Below are 22,698 nucleotides of genomic sequence, written 5' to 3'. Positions count from 1 at the left end.
GCCATCTGCCAGAGCCGCCCGGACGCCATCATCGTGGTGGGCGAAGGCGCCCAGATGGGCATCAATGAGTGTCAGTACCAGTTCCGCTACGGCCGCTGGAACTGCTCGGCGTTGGGGGAGAGGACGGTCTTTGGCCAGGAGCTGCGAGTAGGTCAGTCTGGCTTCTGTCCCTTAACTGCAGAGCGAACTGGTGGATCTGCGCTGGGCTAGTTTCTTTTCCCCCGGCCGTTGAGTCACTGCCGAGCACCGCTAGAGTTGTTAGGCAACACCGCATCACTTGGACAGTGGTGGTCTCATGACTAGGAAGCAAGTTAGAGTTGGTTTTCAAACTGTTGCTGGATGTTGTATTGGGGTCTGGGCGGAGGAAACATTTTTCTTTCTTGATTTTGGAACTCTGCTGAGATTACAACCTGACAGTGTATATGTACCTTTGTTTAAAGTCTGAGACATGATTATGTTCACATGTGGAACAAGGAAAGTGGAGACGATTGGTGTAACATTTATGAGTCCGTGTGTTAGACAGAGCAAAGATATTCCACTGAGGTCGGTCTCGGTTGGTATCATGTTGAAATCAGCGTGCACAAATTCAATGCACAGTGTTGGCCTTTAATTTCAGTCAGAAAAACGAAATAATAATAAATAAAAAAATAGAATTTGGAAATAAAAATATGCCCTCATTTTGAGCAAAGGACTGATTAAACAGTGCACCAACCCCAAAGGCAGAGAAGTGACTTGGAATTGTGTTCCGTGCTGAAGGAACCATAGTAATTGTTTTGGCTTTGCGCTAAAGTTTAATCGTTAAAGTGTTGTGTTCGTTTGAGGGCTGAGTTACTGGAGGATATTTGTTTTCCTCGTTGCGCTTTTCTTTCCTCGTGGCAGGTCACAAAATGAATAAATGAACATGTCAAGGCGGAATTAAAAGTTGGGAGGGTGCCTGGATGCAGTCGCTCCTATGTGGCCTTTGATCAGTGCCGCTGGTCTGGTGGCGAGAGGGAGCCGAGCGACCAAACAACAACTGTTGCTAGCACATTGCCGGGGAAGAGCAATGACTTAGAAGTCGTCCCGTCGTCTCAGTCTTATTGAAAATGGCCCTCTTCTCCAGCCAAAGGCTGAGCTGCACACACACACACACACACACACACACACACACACACACACACACACACACACACACACACACACACACACACACACATACACACGGTTTCCTCGACTCTATTGTACAGAACTGTCACTGTGGCACTAATCACCTGTCATACAGTCGATTTCATGGCCAGCTCTGATTTCTGCCCGTAAACAAGCAGTGTCCCGGGAGCTGCCACACAAGCTCACTCACTCGCAGCGTGCACATTGCTGCAGGGACATTATTGCAAATGTTATTGTGGGGGGAAGAAAAAAAAGAAATCCAAAAAACAAAAGCTACTAAAGGACCATAGCCCTAATGGGTATAAAGTGCACACAACATTGCAACAAAATGAAGAAATAGACAAAGACATATGTTGTTGATTGGTGGCGTCCTGGCTGGCTGGCTGGCTGGCTGGAGGGCCCACATATGTATTAGAACTCAAAAAACAAGAAACAACAAAAGACCAACATTTACATTTACAACACTCTTGTTTCGGAGACTCATCGTTTCACTCCCCCTTTTTTCTTCCACTGCTTTTGTTTTACGGGGAACTTTTATCCATTTTCTTCCATTCAGAAAATGCTTTATTGCCGCTGTGTCACGGCTGGACTGTGCATTTAGTCCAGTGGCTCTGCTAACAATCACATTTCTCACTGAAAGTTGTTTTGCCTGTATTTGGTCCCATTCTTTCATGAGATTTGAGAGTGAATATTTCTACAGCTTTGATGCAGCCTTCCATGTTTGGTTATCCAAAGGACCTGCAGAAAGCAGCATTTTAGCCCTCTGCTAACAGTCCCCCACCAAAATGCTGGCTGTCCGCTTCTTGCTCATGATGCTTTGTTGGGTCTTTCATGTCTTTCATGTTGGCGCTCTTGGTCTCCCAGAGAGAAGATTGAACTGAAGTTCCCTGAAATACAGCAAGCAAACAGGCTCCAGACTGATATTAACACTGGTACACAGAGTTTTGGGATCTTTAAAAACATGTTCACCATTAGTTTGACATCCGAACATCATTTGGATTTATGCGATGATGAATGTCAGGACTTTCATTTTACACCCTTTTGATCAACTGAATGAGTCTAAACTTTAAATACATCATCTTTTAAATCATTTTTGTCACTTACACACTGTAAGTAAAAACTACAGGTTGACGAAGTTAACTCTTCATTTGAACAAACGCCATAGTTGCGGTGTTTATTTTACAACGGTCAGTTTTGGTCATCAATCACAGTTAAAACTGAAGTTCTACTTATTTTTGATTTGATTTAAATCAATCATAGGTTTATGACTCCACTGGTCTATTTTTTTTTTTTAAAGCCTATTCCTATTTGTGTGTCCTTTGTTTCTGAAGGATACCCTACGCATGCTTGCCAGCTTGTGGAAAAACAGAATTCCCGCTGCTCAAATTTGTTGGGTTTGACTGTTTTTCCTGTATGTTTTTCTTTGTTATTACTATTTTTTTTATTAGGAGTTGCTGGTTATGCTGGTGGAGCTCATGTTGCTGCAGCAACCCCGAGTGACTAATGACTAACTGAATAAGAGACCTTGAATCATGCAGGAACAAACGCTGGTTTCTATACTGTAATTTTTGTTTTTCCCAAATCCCCTTTGGATTTAAGGAAGATTGGCTTGATTTTGGGTTGCATTACATGCACACAGTTTTGTGGTGTTGCTTGTTGCATATTTGATTTTTATTTTTTTTACTTTACTTAATTGTAAAAGGAGATATTTAAAAAATATATTTTACCCATTTTTAAATGATCTGTTAGACCAGGTCTGACTTGCCTGAGCAGCACATACAGCCTTGGAGAAAACCTCCTGTAGCAAAAGCTCCACGACGTTTTCCTGAGTGAGTCTTCGACTGACTGTCTACTAAATGAGACATGACAAGACATGCATGAAGTGTGTCCAACTACTGTCGTCCACTGTCAATCCAAGTCAGTGTTCCATCAGAGCAGGGAGGTCATGTTTTGTCATTCTCGCAGTTGGATGCAAGCTCCATCGTGGGAAAAATAGGTGGGGGTCTTCTCATGAAATCTTCTAGAAAATTGTTGTTTTTTTTCCCTCCCTACAGTTGTAAGAAAGAAAAATTATTTACTGGGAGGAGTTGAACACAACTCATTACAAGACCGCAGCGGCATTTGGAGCTCTGTTCATTTAATGATTTGGATTTGATGGCCACATACACGATGACTGAGCCTTGCTGGTGCCTTCAGAATGACCTGTCTTCTTATCGTGTAGACTCTGTGGAAAATGTATATTATGTACATAATGTTTAAAAGTGCTGAAGTTTTTCCACAGTATGGACACCTTTCACTCAGTATTGTTGCACATGTTAAACAGAAGCTTCTGTTGGACACAAAGTGGAAAATTCTGTCAGGACACCTTCACTGTTGTCATAATGTCTTCGCTATCATTTCACCATGACCTGAGGTGCAATGGTTTCGGTTTCTTGTTGCTCACGCCTGAACGTACTGCCGTGCCCCGCCTAATAGTGCCTGAATGCGTTATTAAATTCCCAAGCGTGGCATGTAAAATGGTGGAAGCCTCCCTCCACCCACCCGCCTCCCAGCAGAATTTTCCAATCCCCTTCTCCAAATCTGCAAATTCCCGCAGCATCATCATCATAATGAAGTCTTGAGGTAAAAGCTGCTCCTCCTTCTGCTCCAATTTAGGTTTTTCATTCAAATCCCCCCTAAATTATGAGCGCTAAACCTTTTCCCCTCTGCTCTGCAATCCAGTCTCGTAGTCTTGGACTTGGGATGGGAGGGGCGGTGGTGGGGGTTGGGGTGAGGAAGGGTCGATAAGGAGGAGGGGATGCAGATGTTGGCATTCTCTCGGCAAGTTAAAGATCAGCCGACTGCAGGCCTAATTCATTCTCTCTGTGTGCCGCCTGCTCTTGGAGGCCGTCTCTCTGCTCTGGAAGAGCTCCACGCTATTTCCAAGGGAGCGCTACACGTTAATAATGATGCTATTGAGCATTACGGAGCCTAAAGATGTCTCCATCCAGTGGCTCTTGGCTTCGCCCTCAAAGGCAGACAGCTCACTTGGTAATAATTTCTCACTCCTGCTGTCAGAGACTCCTGGAAAATGTGTTTTCAATCCTCCGGCAACCTCCTGGTGGTCGTGCGGAGACTCTGAACCCAAACGGTTCAACTGAAAGATGAAAATGTCCTTGTTTCTAGCTGTGTCCCTCCGTCTGTCTGTCCCTCAACGGTTCCTCTGTTCCTCTGCTAAAGAGAGAGTTGGCTCTGACTCCAGTGGACAAATTGAAGAGCAGCGCCTGGAAAAGACCTGGCGAGACCCCAAACTGTTTGCCCACTTTGCCTTTTTTATTACGCCTGCTGCTGTTAGTGCATGGGTTGGTACCTTCAGTCTGTCGCAAGAAAAAAAAAAAAGAAAGAAAATGTGCCATGAATTATCCCCCGCCAACAGACATGAATGTTGTGCAGCGGCTGGTTACAGTCTATTGAGGAGCATTAATAAAAATCTGAGATAAATCCTTGGGTGGTGGTCAGCCGTCTAATCAGTATGTTTGGCTCGCTTCCTGGATGACATTGAAGCGTGTTGGCCCGTGCGTGACATGCGTCAGGAGGCCCATGTGCTTCATGTCAGATGTCTCACATCGTCATACGTTGCTGCTGTCCGTCCAGCCGCTGATATCCTCTGCAGCCTCGCTGCAGGCGCATCTCTCAAAAATTGTGTGTGTTTGTACTGGAGGCGGCTCAGAACTGAGGTCTGACTTCACCAACACCTGAGATTCTTATGTTTTTTGTTCTTTTTTGTTATCTTCTGATGATGACTGTCAGTGATGTCACACTTTGTCCTGCCTAAATTAACACACCTCATTATACATCATCAATATGACACCCCGGCTTGACAATCCATCGGAAATTACACTTTACACATTACATCACCTTATATATATATATGTGTGTATATATATATATATATATATATATATATATATATATGTATATATATATATATATATATATATATACATATATATATATATATATATATATACATATATATATATATACATATATATACATATATATATATATATATACATATATATATATATATACATGTAGGGGTGGGGCGATACGGGTAACCCACGATTCGATACTGTGACAATATTTGCCCCACGATATGATAACATCGCGATACACGATATGTTCAATATTCAATATATTGCAAGAAATTTTGCCGACGATATGTGACTGAAAAAGAAAAAAATACCCATAAAAAGGAAAATGCCTGTGATCTTGCATTTATTCCAAAACTTTGTATAATGTACAAACAAACGTGCATTGCCCAAGCAAACACATTAAAGTGCATGAACATTAATAACTTTCATGTAAACAAGGACAGTGCTTTCTGGTAATGTAAAGTCAGTAGCAACTTGTTTTATGTAAACTTGGGGACTTGGGATATACAAACCGACGGGAAGATGAAAGAGGGAAAATCGTTTCACTGCCCCGATTCTGAAAATCAATAAAAAAAAATAAAAAAAAAGATGCAGACAAAATAAATAAATAACCGCGTCCCCGAAATATACGGGACAAAGTGAAGTGCGTACCGTATCAGTTCATTACGGGACAGGTTTTTTAGTTGTCAAATATGGGACAATCATGTATTTTACGGGAGGGTTGGCAACCCTATCTAGACCACAGACAGAAATCAAATGAGGTTTTGTCATTTTCCCTAAAAAAACAGGACAAATTGTGTCCCGGGAGAGATTTTATTTTTCCTGGGACAGGTGGTGAAAAAAGAGAACAATTCGTGACGGGTGGCAACCTTAGCGTGATAGTGAACGAGGCGGCTCTGCAGATTCGTAGTGTTGCTGTTGTATTTTACCTTTGCAAAACAGTTGTTGCAGATTGCATATTCTTTATCCAGTTTTCACCTCTTCATCCGTCTCGTAAAAGCAAAAGTGGGTCCACACTTTAGAGTGGTAACTTGCGGGTGGGTCTTTGATTTGTTTTTCGTTATTCGTATTCGTATTTTCCGCCATTCTTGTATGTGTTCTTCCGTTGTTAACTCGTCTTATTCACCGGCCGCTGCTTACGCCTACTTGACTCTCATTTACGGGATTAGCGCCCCCACAAACAGGACAGGAGAGATTAATAGTTGACGGTGACAACGGGGTAAATCCATAATGTGTGTTGAAATAAAATATTGATATTTGCCGTCAGTGTATCGATTATTTATTGTGACAGAAAGCACAACAATATATTGCAATGTTGATTTTTTTTTTCCCCCACCCCTAATATATATATATATATGAATATATATATATGTATATGTAACTGTAAAACTGTAAAAGAGTTGTAGCATTAAATGAATAAAAGTGAGGTAAACAAGTCAGTTAAAAGCCTGACTAAAAAGATGAGTCCTCTTTTAAAAGCATCAACAGTCTTTGCGTCCCTGAGGCTCTCCGGCAGGCTGTTCCATACTTGGGGACCATAATAAGTGAATGCCGCCTCCCCGTGCATCTTTGTTCTCACTTTAGGTGTAAATAGAAGGCCCTCAAGGTCTGCGAGGGTTGATAAGGTGAAAGTAAATCTGATAAATAACTCTTTTATCACTTTATCACAAAGCAAAGACTGGACATTTGCCTCGGCCGTGAAGCTGACTCTTGCAGTCTGTTGGGAACTTTGTCATCATGTGATCTAGAACCAAACAGCCAAGGAGAAGCAACGGTATTGCAGGCTATACAAGACTCCTTCTGTATAAAATCACTAAAATGTTCAAAGGCAGGATACTCTCCAGATGCATCAAGTTCATTTACAACAATTCTGCTCCATTTACGCACTATCCAGTCTGGTAATCTTATTTTTTTTTTTAAATGTTAACTGTTTCTTTATTCTCTTCTACATCAAATTCATTGCCAAACCGTTTTACCCAAACAAAAATCATAACCATTTAAAATTCACTCTCGCACTTTGACAGAAAATAAACAAACCTGTAACATTTTGTTGCCCGACTGTCTTTTTTTTATATTTATTTATTTATTTTTATTCAACATTTTATTCTTTTCATTCAGCATCAGCAATATGGAACATATATATACATATACAGGCGTTACAATGCTTATTTTTCTATTTTGACCCTCCCCCCGACCCACAAGAACATGTTGGACACCAATCGACAAGGAACGTATGAATAAACGAGATAAATATGAAAAAATAAAAATAAATAAATAGAATTTAAAAAAAAAAGAGAAGGAAAGGCAAAAATAAATAAATAAAAATAGAGTAAGCAAACAATTGCCTGAGCTCGTCAAGACAGGCTGTGCACTCAAAGAGAAAATGTTAACATGGAATTCACTGATAAACATAAACATGGATTCAAGATGACAGCTAAATGGGTGTCAAGTGGGTACATTTTTGAGTTTCAGAGGATGTTTCAAAACCAGATCACAGACAGAGAAGAATTTTTCCTTGGATCCTCTGAGAGTGTATTTTATTTTTTCTAATCGAATGAATTGTTGGTTGGGATCCTGGTGTTGAAGAAAGTGGCGTACTTGAAAATATCGAAATAAACTGGACCGGGAGAGGCCAAATTTATGTGAAAGATCACCAAAGCTTGCAAAAGTTGAGTTTATGTCCATATCCTTGAAATTATGAATACCTTGTCTCTGCCAATGAACAAATACAGGGTCTAACCTAGCTGGGGGGAAAAGGTGATTGTCGTGTATGGGACTTTGATGGAGAAGGTTTTTAAACCCAAAGGTCTGTCTAAACTGTGCCCATGTTTTGAGAGTGTTAATGACTATAGGGTTATTAGTGCATTGTAGGAAAGAGAGGGGAAGACTGGAGGTGACAAGGGCTCTAAGAGAGGTGGAGATGCAAGATGCAGCCTCAAGCTGGCACCAGTCTACATCAGGAGTGTTGGAGCCAACACATGATTTTTTTGAACATTTGAGGCCCAATAATAATGGCAGAAATTTGGAAGAGCTGAACCACCTTGAATCTTAGGCCTCTGTAACAGTTCTAACCGTATTCTAGGTTTCTTCCCATCCCATATAAATGCAATTAAAGCTTTGTCAATAGATTTAAAAAAAAAAGATTTAGGAAGATAGAGTGGAATGCATTGAAACAAGTAGAGGAACTTGGGGAGCACATTCATCTTAATACAATTGACTTTCCCCGCTAAGGATAGATGAAGTGGTTTCCATTTCTTTAGGTCCAATTTAACTTTTTCAAATAGTAAACAGAAGTTTTCTTGGTAAAGACTTTGCATATCTCTGGTGATATTAATGCCTCGGTATTTAAAACCATTCCTAGCCAATTTGAACGGCAGAATACCATCCTTTATTTGAAGTGCCAAGTCATTGACAGGATAACACGAGACAGGATCAGACACATACAATAATAAATCATCTGCATAAAGAGATAATCTATGCTCCCTCCCCCTCCTATAGATTCCATCAATCGCTGGTGATATTTGGAGTGTTAAAGACAAGGGCTCTAATGCTAAGGCAAATAGCAATGGACTGATTGGGCAGCCCTGACGGGTGCCTCTTAATAACTGAAAGTATTTTGAGCGCTTACCATTAGTGGTTACAGAAGCTCTGGGCAAAGTATACAGGAGTTTAATCCATGGATGTTCGCAAATGAGTGGCGGCCTGGAATAAAACCATTCAGTCTGGTAACTTTTTTTAGAACTTATGATTTTCTTCACTATCATTTAAGATAGACAGACCTTTGACATGTGGCATGGCTTTTGCGCAGCTTTGTAAGAAGTCAGCAAAGTCTCTGAGTGCAAGGAAATCATTTGGACCAATCCCTGGCCACCTTCTGAACGATGAATGGATTGCCATATCTGTCCTTCAAAACAGACCAACCACTTTCGTAAGCATCTTTAGAACTCCGGTAAAAGAAGCCTTCTACGGCCTTGCGTGCATCTCGTGTCAGGTAACTTTTCAAATACAACATTTTTTCACTGGCAAAGATAGCTCATTCATCAATAAGCGTTGTGAATGACATCTTAAAACCTACAAACTTTAATGGATCATCGGCAAACAGACGATTCAAAGTGAGAGAACTTGCAATCGCTTCTGCTGAATTGGCTGTTGAGCTCTGGGAAAAGTCTTGCAGTGGAGGTGATGGGACGGCTGTGGGGCATTGTCTATTTGCAATTATAGCTCGCGCCATTCTGGCCGCAGAAACTGTCATATTCCGCATCTATATTGCCTTCCATTTGACTGTATACTCTGACACGAGCTGCAGCCGCATTAACATCCATTTGTGCTCTCTCCTCTTCTAATTCTATATCAACTTTGGCCTGCATTTGCTTTATTTGAGCCATCATTTGTGACTCGTGCAGTTTCTAGTCATTCCCAAACTTACAAAGTATAGTTCGAGCCACCAAAAACTGAAACAGTCATCACGATTTAAAGTCATTCGCACTCTCTCCTTTTCAACTTCAGCTTTGAAAGTCCCTTTATCTGGATCTACTTCCAGTCGTTTGCTTACAAGATCGCATATTTCTGTTGTGTGTGTGGAACAGGAGTCCATTTTCTATCTCTGGCTGTTTCCTTCCATGAATGACAAGACTTGAGAAAGGCCTTTAGTTGCTTTTTAGCTGTTTCATCCCGCAATTGTTTCCCCTTCTCTGTAAACTGCAGTTTGCACACAGATCTGCTTAGAGGGCCCTGTTGACTGTTTTCTTTCCCTTTGTCCAATGAGCTCTCCTTAAGATCTAAGGCCTCTGTGAACTCTCCTGATGGTGGCGCCTCATCCATTTTATGCTCAACTGAATTTACATTACATGGATTAAAAATTGTTTAATATAAAAATGCCATACAATGTCCATTCAATCTCACTGTCAATTTCCAAAGAATGTAATAACAAAAAAAAGAAAGAAATCTAAATATTTTTAACAGCTGGGAATGATTAGGTCAACTCTCAGAGAGAGAACTTAACTGTCTCTCCTATTTAAGTTTCAAATGAAACTTTTACCCCAAACTTTTCTTCATAAACATTTCATCAAAACATGACACAACCCGTTTAAACATGAAATGCAGCAAATCGATTTGTTTTAGAACAATCAGGTGAAGAGTTCTTTTCATTAGGAAATCGATTCCCGCTGTCTCACAGCACCTGTAACCTCTGTCCGATCCTCCCTGAATCTGCGTCGAGACAGGAGACAGGCTCGCAGACTCTGCCGAAAGCAGTGCGACGGCACAGCAGAAGCTCCAGGTGTAGCCTCGAGTTTCACTGTAGCAGCCCTTGGAGTGACGATTTGTGAGAGTCGACTGATGCGTAAGGTCCTTTATTAATCTCGGTAGTATTTACAGCACCGTGAAGCTATTTTAAACACATACATACAAACAACAGTTACGATAAATATTTCACAGTGCATCATAAACATCTCCAATATAGCAACAAACAATCCATACACAACGTGTGCCTCACTGCGCTCTCCAAGGAATGCATTGGTTGAAATCTATAACGAAAATCACGCGGCAACAAGTTCTGTTCATCACACATCTGACACCCCCCGCCCCACCGGGAAAAAAAAAAAGAAAAAAGAAAAATCCAAAATAGTTAATTATATTAAGTAATTATATTAAAATGGAAAAGATTGAAACATATATATGTATGCATGTATGTGTGTATGTGTGTATGTATGTATGTATGTATGTATGTATGTATGTATGTATGTGCCCCCCACTGTGTTTAGAGTTTGTTTGTTTTATGTGTAGCTTCACAGCAACACCTTTCTTTACCCCTTGACCCCCAGCGAAGCGACACCTTTCAGCAGTCAAACTCAGCATCAAAGAACCCTCCCCCCTCTGCTTGACTTCCCAGCGCGTTTGTCACCCTTGTGAAATGAGTGAGGCCTTCTCTCCTCTCGCTGGCTCTGGCTGTTTCGCTGGCTCATTGCAGTAGAACTGAGGTGGCACCTACGGTGGCCAGGAAGTGCAAAACACCACTGCAAAAGAGAAAACAACCGCAAATCAGAAAACACAACCGCGAATCAGAAAACACAACACATCAACCAAAACGGAAGTGATACCTTTGCCCAGGAAACTAAACATGATCTCCCGTCTATGCTGTAATTTGTATCCCCTGGTCGTTTGATTAGTTTAATCAACGACGCCACGCTACGGACAAATTAGACATTTATTGAGAATGTTTTTATTCCGCTGTCCCCTACGTGGTGTCGAAGATTATATTAGGCTATTCAGTTCACTGTTACAGTTGCAGGGGGGATACTTATTATATCAGACTGTTGGGGGATACAATTTATGGCAGCCCTTCCGTACAGTCTGATATATTAAGTACCCCCCTTGTAACTTCATGTAGCAGAGAAGAATCTTCTCCATATTCACCAGTGTGACTAGACATGACCTGGTCTAAGTACCTGTATGTTTTTGTGCAGTGAAAAACACAATAAATACAAAACAGTATATGATGAAATTTTTATGATTAATTTTGGAGAGGAAATTGAGAACCATTTACAACAATAATTTTGATGGTGATTTCACAGTGTAAATAGTCGTCTAGCCTACGTGATACAACATTGTCATATCATAGGAGGAAATACACACGACATTGCCAATGCAGTGCACTGAATAGCCTAATATAATCTTCGACACTGCGTAGAGGACAGCGGAATAAAAACATTCTTGATAACTGTCTAATGCAAGGGTCACCAAACTACGGCCCGCGGGCCACATCCGGCCCGCTGCGTGTCCCTGTCCGGCCCGCGTGAAGGCAGTCATAATCCCCCCGCCCCCCCGCCACGTAACTTTGCGACAATGATAGCACGCTCCCGCTCAACAAAGACATTAGCGCTATTTCCAACCAGCCCCCCCCCCCCGTCAATGAACCGGCCCGCCGACATGATGCCGTTCCGTCATGTGGCCCATTGCTAAAAAAGTTTGGAGACCACTGGTCTAATGTGTCCGTAGCGTAACGTCATTGGAAAAAACTAATATGCACTTCAACAACACGTCGGATTGAGCAGAATAAAAACATTCTTAATAAATGCCTAATTTGTCTGTAGCATGGCTTCGTTGATTAAACTAATAAACGACCAGGGGATACACATTCTATCGGGGGATAACCATAGGGGATAACTGCCTTGGCACGACACCGGCAGCATAGACGGGAGAGCATGTTTAGTTTCCGGGGCAAAGGTAGCACTTCAGTTTTGGTGGATGTGTTGTGTTTTCCGATTGGCGTTTTTTTGCGGTTCTTTTCCCTTTTGTGGTTGTTTCACACTTCCCGGCCACCGTAGGCACCTGCGCAGATAGGACTTTACCTGACAGGATTCTCGGTGGCAACGCAGCCGTGTCATCTCTCCACCCAGCACCACACAGGATTGCGACTGGCGGGTTGTTTGGAGATTAGCGCGCTGAGGTGGAACCACCGCAAAACATTGTTTTATTTGTCTCCATTTCACACAATAAGGCATTCATCTAAGAAGAAAAAAGAAAAGAAATTGCAAGAAAACAACTGTTTTGCCTTGCGGCTAACACGCAGCTCGCTCACTCTCCCCTCCGGCGAGCCTCAATTTTTCCATTAAGTCCGTCTGTCTCTTTCTGCAGGACACATTTCAGTCGACGGCAAACTCAACAGGACGTGTCTGCAAAACAAAATATGATGGCGAAAGCAAACAGTGTGTTTGGATTCAAATTATTCTGAATCGTTCCGAATTATTCTGAATTATTCCATCCCTCGGAGGTCCCAGAGCAACCTGCCAAGACGGTGAGGCTTCACGAGCCAAATCACTGTCTAGGTAGATAGATAGGTATAAAAACAACACAACACTGACGTAAAGTGCATGAGCACAGTATAGGAATAGACAGTCACAGACATGCGGGCAGGCAGACAGTCACACAGGGAGATTTGTGAAGTCAGCAGGTTCACTGAAACACACCTGAGCGTAGTTGATTGGAGGTGATCTTAGTTGAGCGTAGGTGATCGTAGATGGGTGTAGTTTACTTGTTGGAGCAGAAGCAGTAGGTCGCCGCCAGCTGATGTCATTAGTCAGCTTTTGTGGCCTCAACACCAACTCTGGTCTCTTTCTTTTCCATTTCTCGATTTTAAGTAGGACCTTCAAAATTGGCTGTGCGTCATGGAGCTGATACCTTAAGGACGTGTGAGGACCTGCTGCGGACTCACCTTAGCCATTTGAGAACCGCAGTGATCTGTTGGTTTCAGATGCAGCGACTGACAGTGAGCCTCCGCTAGTAGGAGAGGAAGGAGGGAAGCTTGTGGGAATGAGCCACGCTGAGAGCTCACTCAAGAAAGATGAAGGCAGAAAGAATCCTGTCATCCATTTTTTTTTTCCTTTTCAAACATACTTAAGATTTCTCCTCTGAAGCGACTCACTGCTGTGAGGTTTGAGGAACACAAAATACTTGTGGATTTTAAATGCATTTCCAGACGTCCTTCCCCTTCTCGGAATCAGCAGACGGTCAGCTGCGGTGAAATGAATCCCTTCGGCGTGCGAGTACAACTGCCCGGTTCATCCTGAGGCTAATAATGAACATCCAAAGAAAAAGAAAAGAAAAAGGGAAAAGAAAGAAACTATCCAGCCATGTGGTTCCAGTCGACCTGCATTTTTCATTTTGACAAACTAAGAGAAAATACAAGTTGAAGTGCAAATTCTGAGCTGGCTGGCGACTTTTTTCTTCACAAACTGCTGGTGAATCACACCGTGGTCTTCAAAACAACAGACATGAGAGTTAAAAATCAACTGGAAGTCAAACAGCAGGTCCTGCAGAGCAAACAGGCTCAATGGTTTGAAGAAAAAAATTTGAAGAACAAACTTTTTTTTTTTCACTCACTTAATCTTCTTTCTCACATGGACTTCTCGCACAATAACCCGTGAGCTTTTTGTCCCTCTGTTCACAGCCTCCTGCACACTTATTCGCTGACCTTTGTGACATCATGGAGGGATAGTTTCCTGACATGTGTGTTGGACTGTTTCTTTCAGACAGATATCTATGTAAAACCACTCTGACTAGCAAAGGCAATATTGTATTGTAAAAATAATTAAAAGCACAGATATAATCAAACCACAAACTTCTTATCAATTTTAAAAATGTCAATGAATCAGGTCAAATTGAACAAACATAAAACCAATTAAATATAATGTTTACGACTATACAATAAAAATGAAGAAAATTTTACCCCAGTCAAACATTTGCACGTTCACTGGTCAATTTTTTTTTTTTAGTATTTATTTTATACAAATGGTGAAATATTTATTCTTAACAGGCTGAAAATAAATCCATTCATGTGGAAATGGTCTCAATGATCGAATGTTGATACATTAGGTAAATGCAAATGTTACGTAACATGTGTGCGCCCTGACGCAGACGTCACGAAAGCGCAGAGCAGTGCGACAACAACAACAAACAGGGAAGAGAAAGATTAGTGAGTTTTAGGACTATAGTTGGACTATAGTTATTAGGTAGCTGTATTCTAATTGAGACACAGCCAAGGACTATTTATGCATTGGGGCAGAGGTACACAGATGAGAACAATCAAGGGCAGGGCTGACAACGAGACACAGGTGACAGACGTCAAGAAATAAACACAGGAAGTAAAGCTAAGGACACTGACAACAGAATAAAGAGATTTCAAAATTAAACAAGAAATAGACAGAACATGACAACAATGATCTGACAAAGACAAAGGGAGACCAAGACTATTTTTACACAAGGGCAGGGGAACACAGGCGAGAACCATGAAGGGCAGGGGAACATTGATGAAAACCATCAATGGTAGGACTGACAACGAGACACTGGCTGTGTCTCAATTCAGGGTCTGCATCCTTCGAAGGAAGCGTCTTCTGTCGGAAGGCGGGTCCTTCGAAGGACCCGGCCGAGAAGGACGAACCCAAACCCGCCACCCCGGTAACCACATGGGACAGTCTAGCCTTTGGCGTATTTCCTGGTTGCGACACCGCCGTTCCCTACTGCTGGTCAATCCCGGAAGTGACGTTTTTATAGCATCAAGCTAACCATTGGTTCGCCATCCAATGATGGCGTTGGATGTTCAAATAAGTAAAAACCCTCCGGTAAAAACGTCATGTTTTATGTGAAATTTCAATACTTAAATTTATACGGGGAGACACATTGGCGCAGTAGTTAAACGCTGCCGCCTCACAGGAAGAAGGTCGTCGGTTCGATTCCGGGCCTGGAACCTTTCTGTGTGGAGTTTGCATGTTCTCCCTGTGTTCTCCCAGAATCCAAAAACATGCACATGAGGTCAATTGAACACTTTATATTGTCCATAGGTGTGCATGTGAGTGTGAATGGTTGTTTGTCTCTATGTGGCCCTGCGATGAAGTGTTGACTTGTCCAGGGTGTCACCCTGCCTTCACCCTAAGACAACTCGGATAGGCTCCAGCAGACCCCCGTGACCCTGAGCTCGGGAAGAAGCGGGTATGGAAAATGAATGAATGAATGAATGAATAAATGTATATGTTGTGTCTTTGCCAGTACATGCCGCTAATTTCAGCTGACTTCCCAGGATCCCAGGATGCTTTGCAGCAGCACGCATTCCTTCGATTCGGCTAAAAGTAGGGTGCATTTCGAGGGCACATTTGGAGCGTCCTTCGGATTTTGGGGAATTGGGACAAGCCTTTGCGCAGTGCTATGACGCAACTTCCTTCAAATGCATGCTTCGAAGGATGCAGACCCTCAATTGGGAAAACAAGACCAGGAAGTAAAGCACTCGAAAACACAAGTAGACGAGACTATCAAAATAAAACCCAAACAACAAACAACAGAACATGACAGCATCAGATTCTATTGACCGAAGAAAATGTTGAGATGCTGTGGGACAAAGTGAGAGTTCCCCTCAACTTGTGCAGCAGCTCCCACTTGCAGGGCCAAGCTGCCAGGTGAAGCTGCACACCTGGCGGTGATGCGTTCGAGGCCTCCAGGAGAATGATTGACAGTGTGGCAGTGATGAGTGGTGCTACTGTGGAACAGTGTCGGCTAAAAGGCCCCATTTTGGGTTTTTGCATCATGTCATCGTCATGTGGGTGACAGTGATCCGGCTTGATCCAAGTACAATGTGTGTGTGTGTGTGTGTGTGTGTGTGTGTGTGTGTGTGTGTGTGTGTGTGTGTGTGTATGTGTGTGTGTGAGAGAGAGATCAGATAGGAGGTGCTGACGTCTTGTTGTTGTAGGCGGTGTGGGCCGTGGTCATCACCGCTCAGCAAAGGATCATCTCATACCCCCCAAACCCTCTATCCCCTCCGTCTCCTCCGTCCCATCCATCCCCTCCATTCCTTCCACCCCGTCCCCTCCGCCCCTCTGTCTCGTCCCCTACGTCCTGTCCATTCCATCCCATTCATCACCTCTGTCCCCTCTCATTCCCTCTGTCCCCTCTGTCCCATCCCATCCCATCCCCTCTGCCCTGTCAGTCCTCTCCGTCCCCTCCGTCCAATCCCCTCTGTCCCCTCCATCCCCTCCGTCCCATTGCATCCCGTCCCCTCTGTCCTGTCCGTCCTCTCCATCCCCTTTTTCTAATTTGTCCCGTCTCCTCTGTCTTCTCCATCCCATCCGTCCCCTTCATGCCCTCCATTCCGTCCCCTCCGTCCACCCACTGTCTGTCTGCTGACGTAGCCACCGGGTCGTCCCGGGCTGTGGCCCTCACGCCTCTGTGTGTGTGTTTGTCTCTGTGTTTTATCGGGGGATTTGTGTGTGTCTACGGAGCTGCTAGACGCAGGAGGAAACAGGATGCGAGAGGATCAACTGTGATCTCAGTGTGTCTTTGTCTCACACAATCCCACAATGTCCACAGCAGCAGCCGCCTGGACACGACATCAGCCAACAATCACACCGCTGCTGCTTGGGTCCCTGCAGGTCAGGAGGGCACAGGGAGTGTATAGGGGGGGTGATGTTTTTTTTTTTTTTTTAATGATGGAAAACAACATTTTGGAAGAATGAAATCAAAAGAAAAAAGAAATCAAAGACAGTTTTCCTTTGTAATTCCAGGGGAAACATGTTATCAGCGTGGCGGTCGACTGGCTGATTACAGTGATAATGATAATGATATATTTAGCGGTACCACGCCGAGCCGATACACCGCAAATATCTCAGTAAATATGTTTCCATTGAAGATGAAACACAGAGTCAAATAGGATCCAAATGAAGGAAAATCCTCAACACAGTCCTCAAATGAACTCTGCGATTATACGGTGTGTGTGTGTGTGTGTGTGTGTGTGTGTGTGTGTGTGTGTGTGTGTGTGTGTGTGTGTGCGTGTGTGTGTGTGAGCGTAATGCAGCGCTTGGTTCTCCAGACGGGAGCAGGTGAGGTCCTGATTGGGCCTCATTATTAGGATGAAAGGCTGGGAAGGATTTGTGCCTGTTTTAGCAAGTCATGGTATTCACTCTAAAAACTGTCTCCACCTCGGAAGGGGTGGGGTTGTGGTGGTGATGCATCAGAGATGCTGTCTGTCAGCCCAATTTTCTGTGCCTGGGAGGCAGCTTAGCCAGCTTCTCAGCGTCTAATGCTGGTAACGTGAAATACTTTCATGATTGTTTTAGATTCACCTTCCCAAAGTCCCTTATCAAGTCAGTCAAACATCGGGACCCACAGCGAGCAGGTCACCTCTCTGGCTCCACTGAGGAACGCCCAGCCCACTGCTGCTAAAAAAAATATTACACACTCTTCATGTGTCATTTTTCTGCTATCATGCCTATAGCAATGTTACATAAAGAGAGAAAACAGTAGGACAGAGCGAGTCAGTGAGTCAGTCTACTACCACCTCCACCTCCACCACTAGTGGAAGAGCTTGTGGCCACCAGCAGGTAACACTTCTCTCTCTGTCCACTGCCGACGGTGACTTGACATCCCTGTGCTGCTTCATGGACACCAGGCCTGAAAACTCCCATGTTCAGTTGTGTGTGTGTGTGTGTGTGTGTGTGTGTGTGTGTGTGTGTGTGTGTGTGTGTGTGTGCGAGTTGTGTTTGTGTTATTTTTGTGTCATTTTTCGAGATGTAATTCTTATACAACCCAATCGTCCTGTGTCCCCAGGGGTGTGAGTGCATCATGTCCAGGATGAGGAAGGAGAGGGTGAGGAGTGGGGTTGCGGAGATTGGGGGGGGCTTTAAAAAGCTTTCCCCTTCACTGCTCCATCAACAGGCTTCTCCTGTGTAGAGGTCATTCAGCAGCACTGTTAGGTTCTGTGTGTGTGTGTGTGTGTGTGTGTGTGTGGGTGGGTGGGTGGGTGGGTGGGTGAGTGCGTGCGTGCGTGCGTGCGTGCGTGCGTGCGTGCGTGTGTGTGTGTGTGTGTGTGTGTGTGTGTGTGCGTGTGTGTGTGTGTGTGTGTGTGCTCCTCTCACTCGGAAAGATTCTGACCAATGTTCTTACAGCCTTACAGCCCTCCCTCATCTGCTCTGCCCTCTCTTTCCCCTTATTGGCTGCTCTTACTGCTGTCTGTCCCGATGAGTCGCCACCGGCCGCTCGCTGTGGCTCCTGCTGGTTTTATTCGGCAGGAAGTTTCACTTTGGATTCTGCTCATGATCAGAAAGTTTGAGGTATAAGAACCAAACTGTGGCGACGATGTTGCTCACAGATCCAGAGACAGATGTTTGCACGGTGATGCTTCTTCAAACATGGTGATGGCTCCTCGAAGGAGTCCCGTCCCGGTGACGAGGGTCTTTTTTTCTCTGTCACTCCTGTTATTCTGCAGACGCTCCAAAGGCACGATGGCATCTCAGCTGTGTTCAAAGCTCTGCAGTCATTTTAATGTGAAGGTCAAGCATCACTAGCCCCTTTCCCACTAAAACTAGGGGGTTGACACTGTGGGCCAGATCCACAAAGCGATTGCGTGGCTTTTGCGCCAGAAAATCCATGTAAATAGTGCCAAAAACTGTGATTCCGATCCACGTAGAGGACACAAACGTGAAAATCGTCGGAAAATGCGCCAAGGCGCAGGTAGCGGCAAGGCTGCGGCAGACTCATTTGAATGTATTTAAATGAGTCATTACGCGCAAAAGGACACACCCCCTTCAATGCAAATATGCCTCATTCAAACAGCGGCAGATCCAGAAAGAGTTTGCGCTCGTGTCCGCACGCAGTTTGACAGACGCAAACACCGCCAGCCAAAACCAGGCGCAGCTTCTGTCTGTCAGAGTGTTTCTGGCTTCTGAGTGAAACTTTCCTCCCTGAAAAGCCTGAAATATATAAATGGCTCCCCGAAATCTTATAGATAGGCATAGACTGCAGTATATATGCCAATATTTTAAATATGCTATGAAAAATACAAATGGTACTCAGGTGTTGGTGATTGTCTTGATTATATAATGACTAAAGCGTCTTGGCTTTCTTTCCATTATGGCAGCAGTCTTGGTGAGACGGAGGAGGCATCGTAATGCCAGGCGTGCACAGGATCGTGTTTATTGCAGCAGAGTTTTGCTGTTTGGCACTGACTGCCAGTGAAATACTTTCCCATAATTTCTTTCTTTCACTGGGATTTTTATTTATTTATTTATTTTTATTTTTTTGCTGTAGTCTTGTTGCATGTCTACTTGCTTCAGCAGTGAGGGCAGCCGACTCACGATCTGAAAATTTTTGTTTTCTTTTCCGTGCATCCATGAACACAAACCAAACACAGGCACTCGCGAACAACCTTTGGCGCAAACTGCTCTCAGGTTGCCAGACCGCAACATTCGCACCTGTTTCAGGTGCCGCATTTTTGTCCCAGTGTTTGCATCTGTGGCGCAAAACGCGCCGCATTTTACCGCTGTGCGCCCTTCTTTGAGGTTCTGCCCCTGTGTGTCTTGAACGCGGGACAACTCTCAATCGATCGGCATTTAGCCCCTTTCCCTCACACTCCCTCACTCTCTCACTCCCTCGCTCTTTCACTCTCTCACCAGAACCAGACCTGGTCCTGACAGAGCGTCGACCTGCTCTGTCAGGACTCCACTCCGTCCTCTGCCCAGCCAGACACTTGCCACAAAACTCCATTAGACATCTGGTTTAATATTGCCCTCCTTTTCCTCCCCACTCCATCCCTTTACCCCCTCCTCCACCACCACCAATTCTTCTTCTCTTGGATGTTTCCAAGTTCATTGAGGTTTTTCTGGTCACTCCAATTTTCCACTGGCAGCCACTAAGACAACACCAGGGAGGTTTCTCCTGGAGGTTACTGCTGTTGCTGCTGTTACTACTGCTGCTGGTGCTTTTTCTCCCCCACATTTGTAGCGACCGCAAGGTTTCCGCAGGCAGAGCTGGATCTTCCTTCCTTTTTTTCTGTGGCTCTCAAATTGTTTTGTACAAAAATGTCACTCGATAAATTCAGCACTGTTGGGCTTTTTCTTTGTTTGTTTGTTTTTTTTATTCAGGGTTCCTGTTGTTTTAGTTTGTTCGGCACAAAGTCGCTTTTGACACTGAAAAGAAATTTGGGGGCAACAAAGCCCTGTCTTTCTTTGTGTCCTCTTCTTAAATGTGGAAAGCCTTTGATTCTTTCTGCTTTTTCATCGGAAGCAAGTTTATACTTTCTAAGTAAAATATGGATTTAACAGGCTGCTGAGTTGACTGATCTGTACAAAGGAAAGTAATGCATTTAACACTCCATGGCAGAGACTTGTGTAGATAGATAGCCAGATCGTCATCCTCATCCTCATCATCATCAGCTCCTCCATGAATGCGTTTTTACAGAGCTATACTGTCCCATTTTTGGAACGTGGTCGTTAACTTCTGCTCCTGAGCATTTTGACGAAACCTCCACTGACAGTGGATGGTGAATTTTGAATTTGTACATCCATGCTTGGGAAGGTCAAATGGCCACAGAGCCGGCGGGGGTACAGCTCCACTGCTGAACACCAGAGGCCAGCGGTTCAGGCAAACGTGTGTCTGCAGTATTAACTCAGCAGTGTCAGCGGCAGCGTAGGAAATGAACAGTGACTCTGAAAGAAAACATCTCCAAGAAGTGCAAGGGCAAAGAAAATAAATCCCTCTGGGAGACGTCACGGTGATCCTCTGAGTAAATAGGAGGAAATTGGATTAAAACTCTTTCAAATGGCCAATAAAGATGTTTATTTAGAGGTAATTAAGATACAGCAGCTGAATTCGTAAGAAAAATATGGTCGGATTTGTAAGTTGACAGACGTAAACAAGTGGAAAGTGCATTTGCGCTGGTTTATTGGAAATGGTCTTGCTGAGGCTCAGCAGGCAAAGTCTAAAAGCTTCGGCATATTTTTTAAATACAAACATCAAAATATGTCATTTGAAAAGAGCAATTACTCCCAATGACGTCTTCACACATTTGATAAATATTCTATTGCTGTGACCACTTTCCATATCTTGCCATTTTAGGATAAAAACTCAACAAACAGAGAGATGTCACCAATTTTTTCTTCATCACTTTTAGATGATGTGTGTGATTCTCAACGGTCCATAACCAAATTCAGCTCTTCTGCAACTGATCCAGTGGGCCTGTTTCCTTGAAAGCATTCAGGCAAAAGCAACGAGAATTCCAGCAAAAGTGCAACTGAGTATATTACACAACACACATTTACAGACTTGCAAAACTCTCGCCAGTGCTCCGCCTTGTTTCTGCCTCTCACCCATCCAGATTACTGCCAGTTGACGGGAGAGCCGGCTTGTAAAAGCCCTCCAGCCAGTTTCAGAGCCGAGGAGGCTTTTTAAACCATTAGACCAACGGACCACATTGGGCCATTTTGACAGAGGCAGCAATGCATCGTAGTTGTTTGAAATTTGACCAAGCTATTGGGACTGTTGTCATTTTTCAAAAAAAAACATTTTATTTTTATCTGGCTTTTGTTCTCCTGTTTTATCTTATTTTTATCAGTTCATTCAGTAGTTGGCTGCCTTTGCAATTGATTTCCAATTAATCATCTGGCATGTTTCTCATGGAATTTTTAATTGGTACATTGTGCTACAATCAACTAAAATTGAAAAGTTTAAAGCAATCTGTAGATGTTCCAGACTTTTAGAGTGAACCCAGTCTTATTTTAACCAGTCAGGTCAGGTCAGAGAACTTTACTTCAAATGGAAACGCTGAGAGTTCTGATGACAAAGTGCAGGCGAGAGTTGTAGATGTTGTACCAGTCAGAGTCTTCTCTGACCTGCAGACCTTCCGCTGCGCCTGGGCAGCAGCAGCCTGCTGGGCAGTGGCAGCAGCAGAAGGTGGTCTGCTGGAGTAGTTCAGCACTTTGGACAGCACCTTCACGGCTCCTTACGCTGGAATTCCGACACTGCTGTGCTCCTGCCGGCCGGCTCTCAATGACTCTGCAGTCGGAACTGTGACCACATTCCTGTAAAGGTGCATGCGACAGAGGTTGACAGAGGGGTTGGGGATTGGAGGGGCTAAACAGGATGATGGAGGAGACGTTCAGTGCTTTTGTGTCGTTTGTCAAGGGATGAGTTGAGGAACGACGACCAGAAGCCCTCACTTTTCAGAACCCAGCGAGATGGTAGCGAGTGTCCAGGTGTCTGAAGCCTTGGACAACATCAGCACACTTAACATCAACATATTATCATTATTATTATTATTATTATTATTATTATTATTATTATTATTATTATTATTATTATTATTATGATTATTATGATG

At 43.6% G+C, this 22,698-nt stretch overlaps 1 protein-coding gene across 2 annotated transcripts in view; it reads left to right on the top strand.

The window, feature by feature from the left end:
• The window catches only part of wnt7bb (wingless-type MMTV integration site family, member 7Bb), a 35,245-nt gene that overhangs the window by 7,414 nt on the left and 5,133 nt on the right, over positions 1 to 22,698 (top strand). For both annotated transcript variants that reach the window (XM_076038014.1, XM_076038015.1), the window contains exon 2: positions 1 to 151. This exon is cut by the window's left edge and continues 76 nt beyond it. In XM_076038014.1, the coding sequence (XP_075894129.1) occupies positions 1 to 151 (151 nt within the window). The remainder of the gene's footprint in view (positions 152 to 22,698) is intronic.

Source organism: Nelusetta ayraudi, unplaced genomic scaffold (assembly GCF_046127955.1).
Source record: "Nelusetta ayraudi isolate G7.1 ecotype Tasmania unplaced genomic scaffold, CSIRO-AGI_Nayr_v1 ptg000053l, whole genome shotgun sequence".
Lineage (NCBI taxonomy): Eukaryota > Metazoa > Chordata > Actinopteri > Tetraodontiformes > Monacanthidae > Nelusetta > Nelusetta ayraudi.
This window is presented reverse-complemented; position numbering and strand designations above follow the sequence as displayed.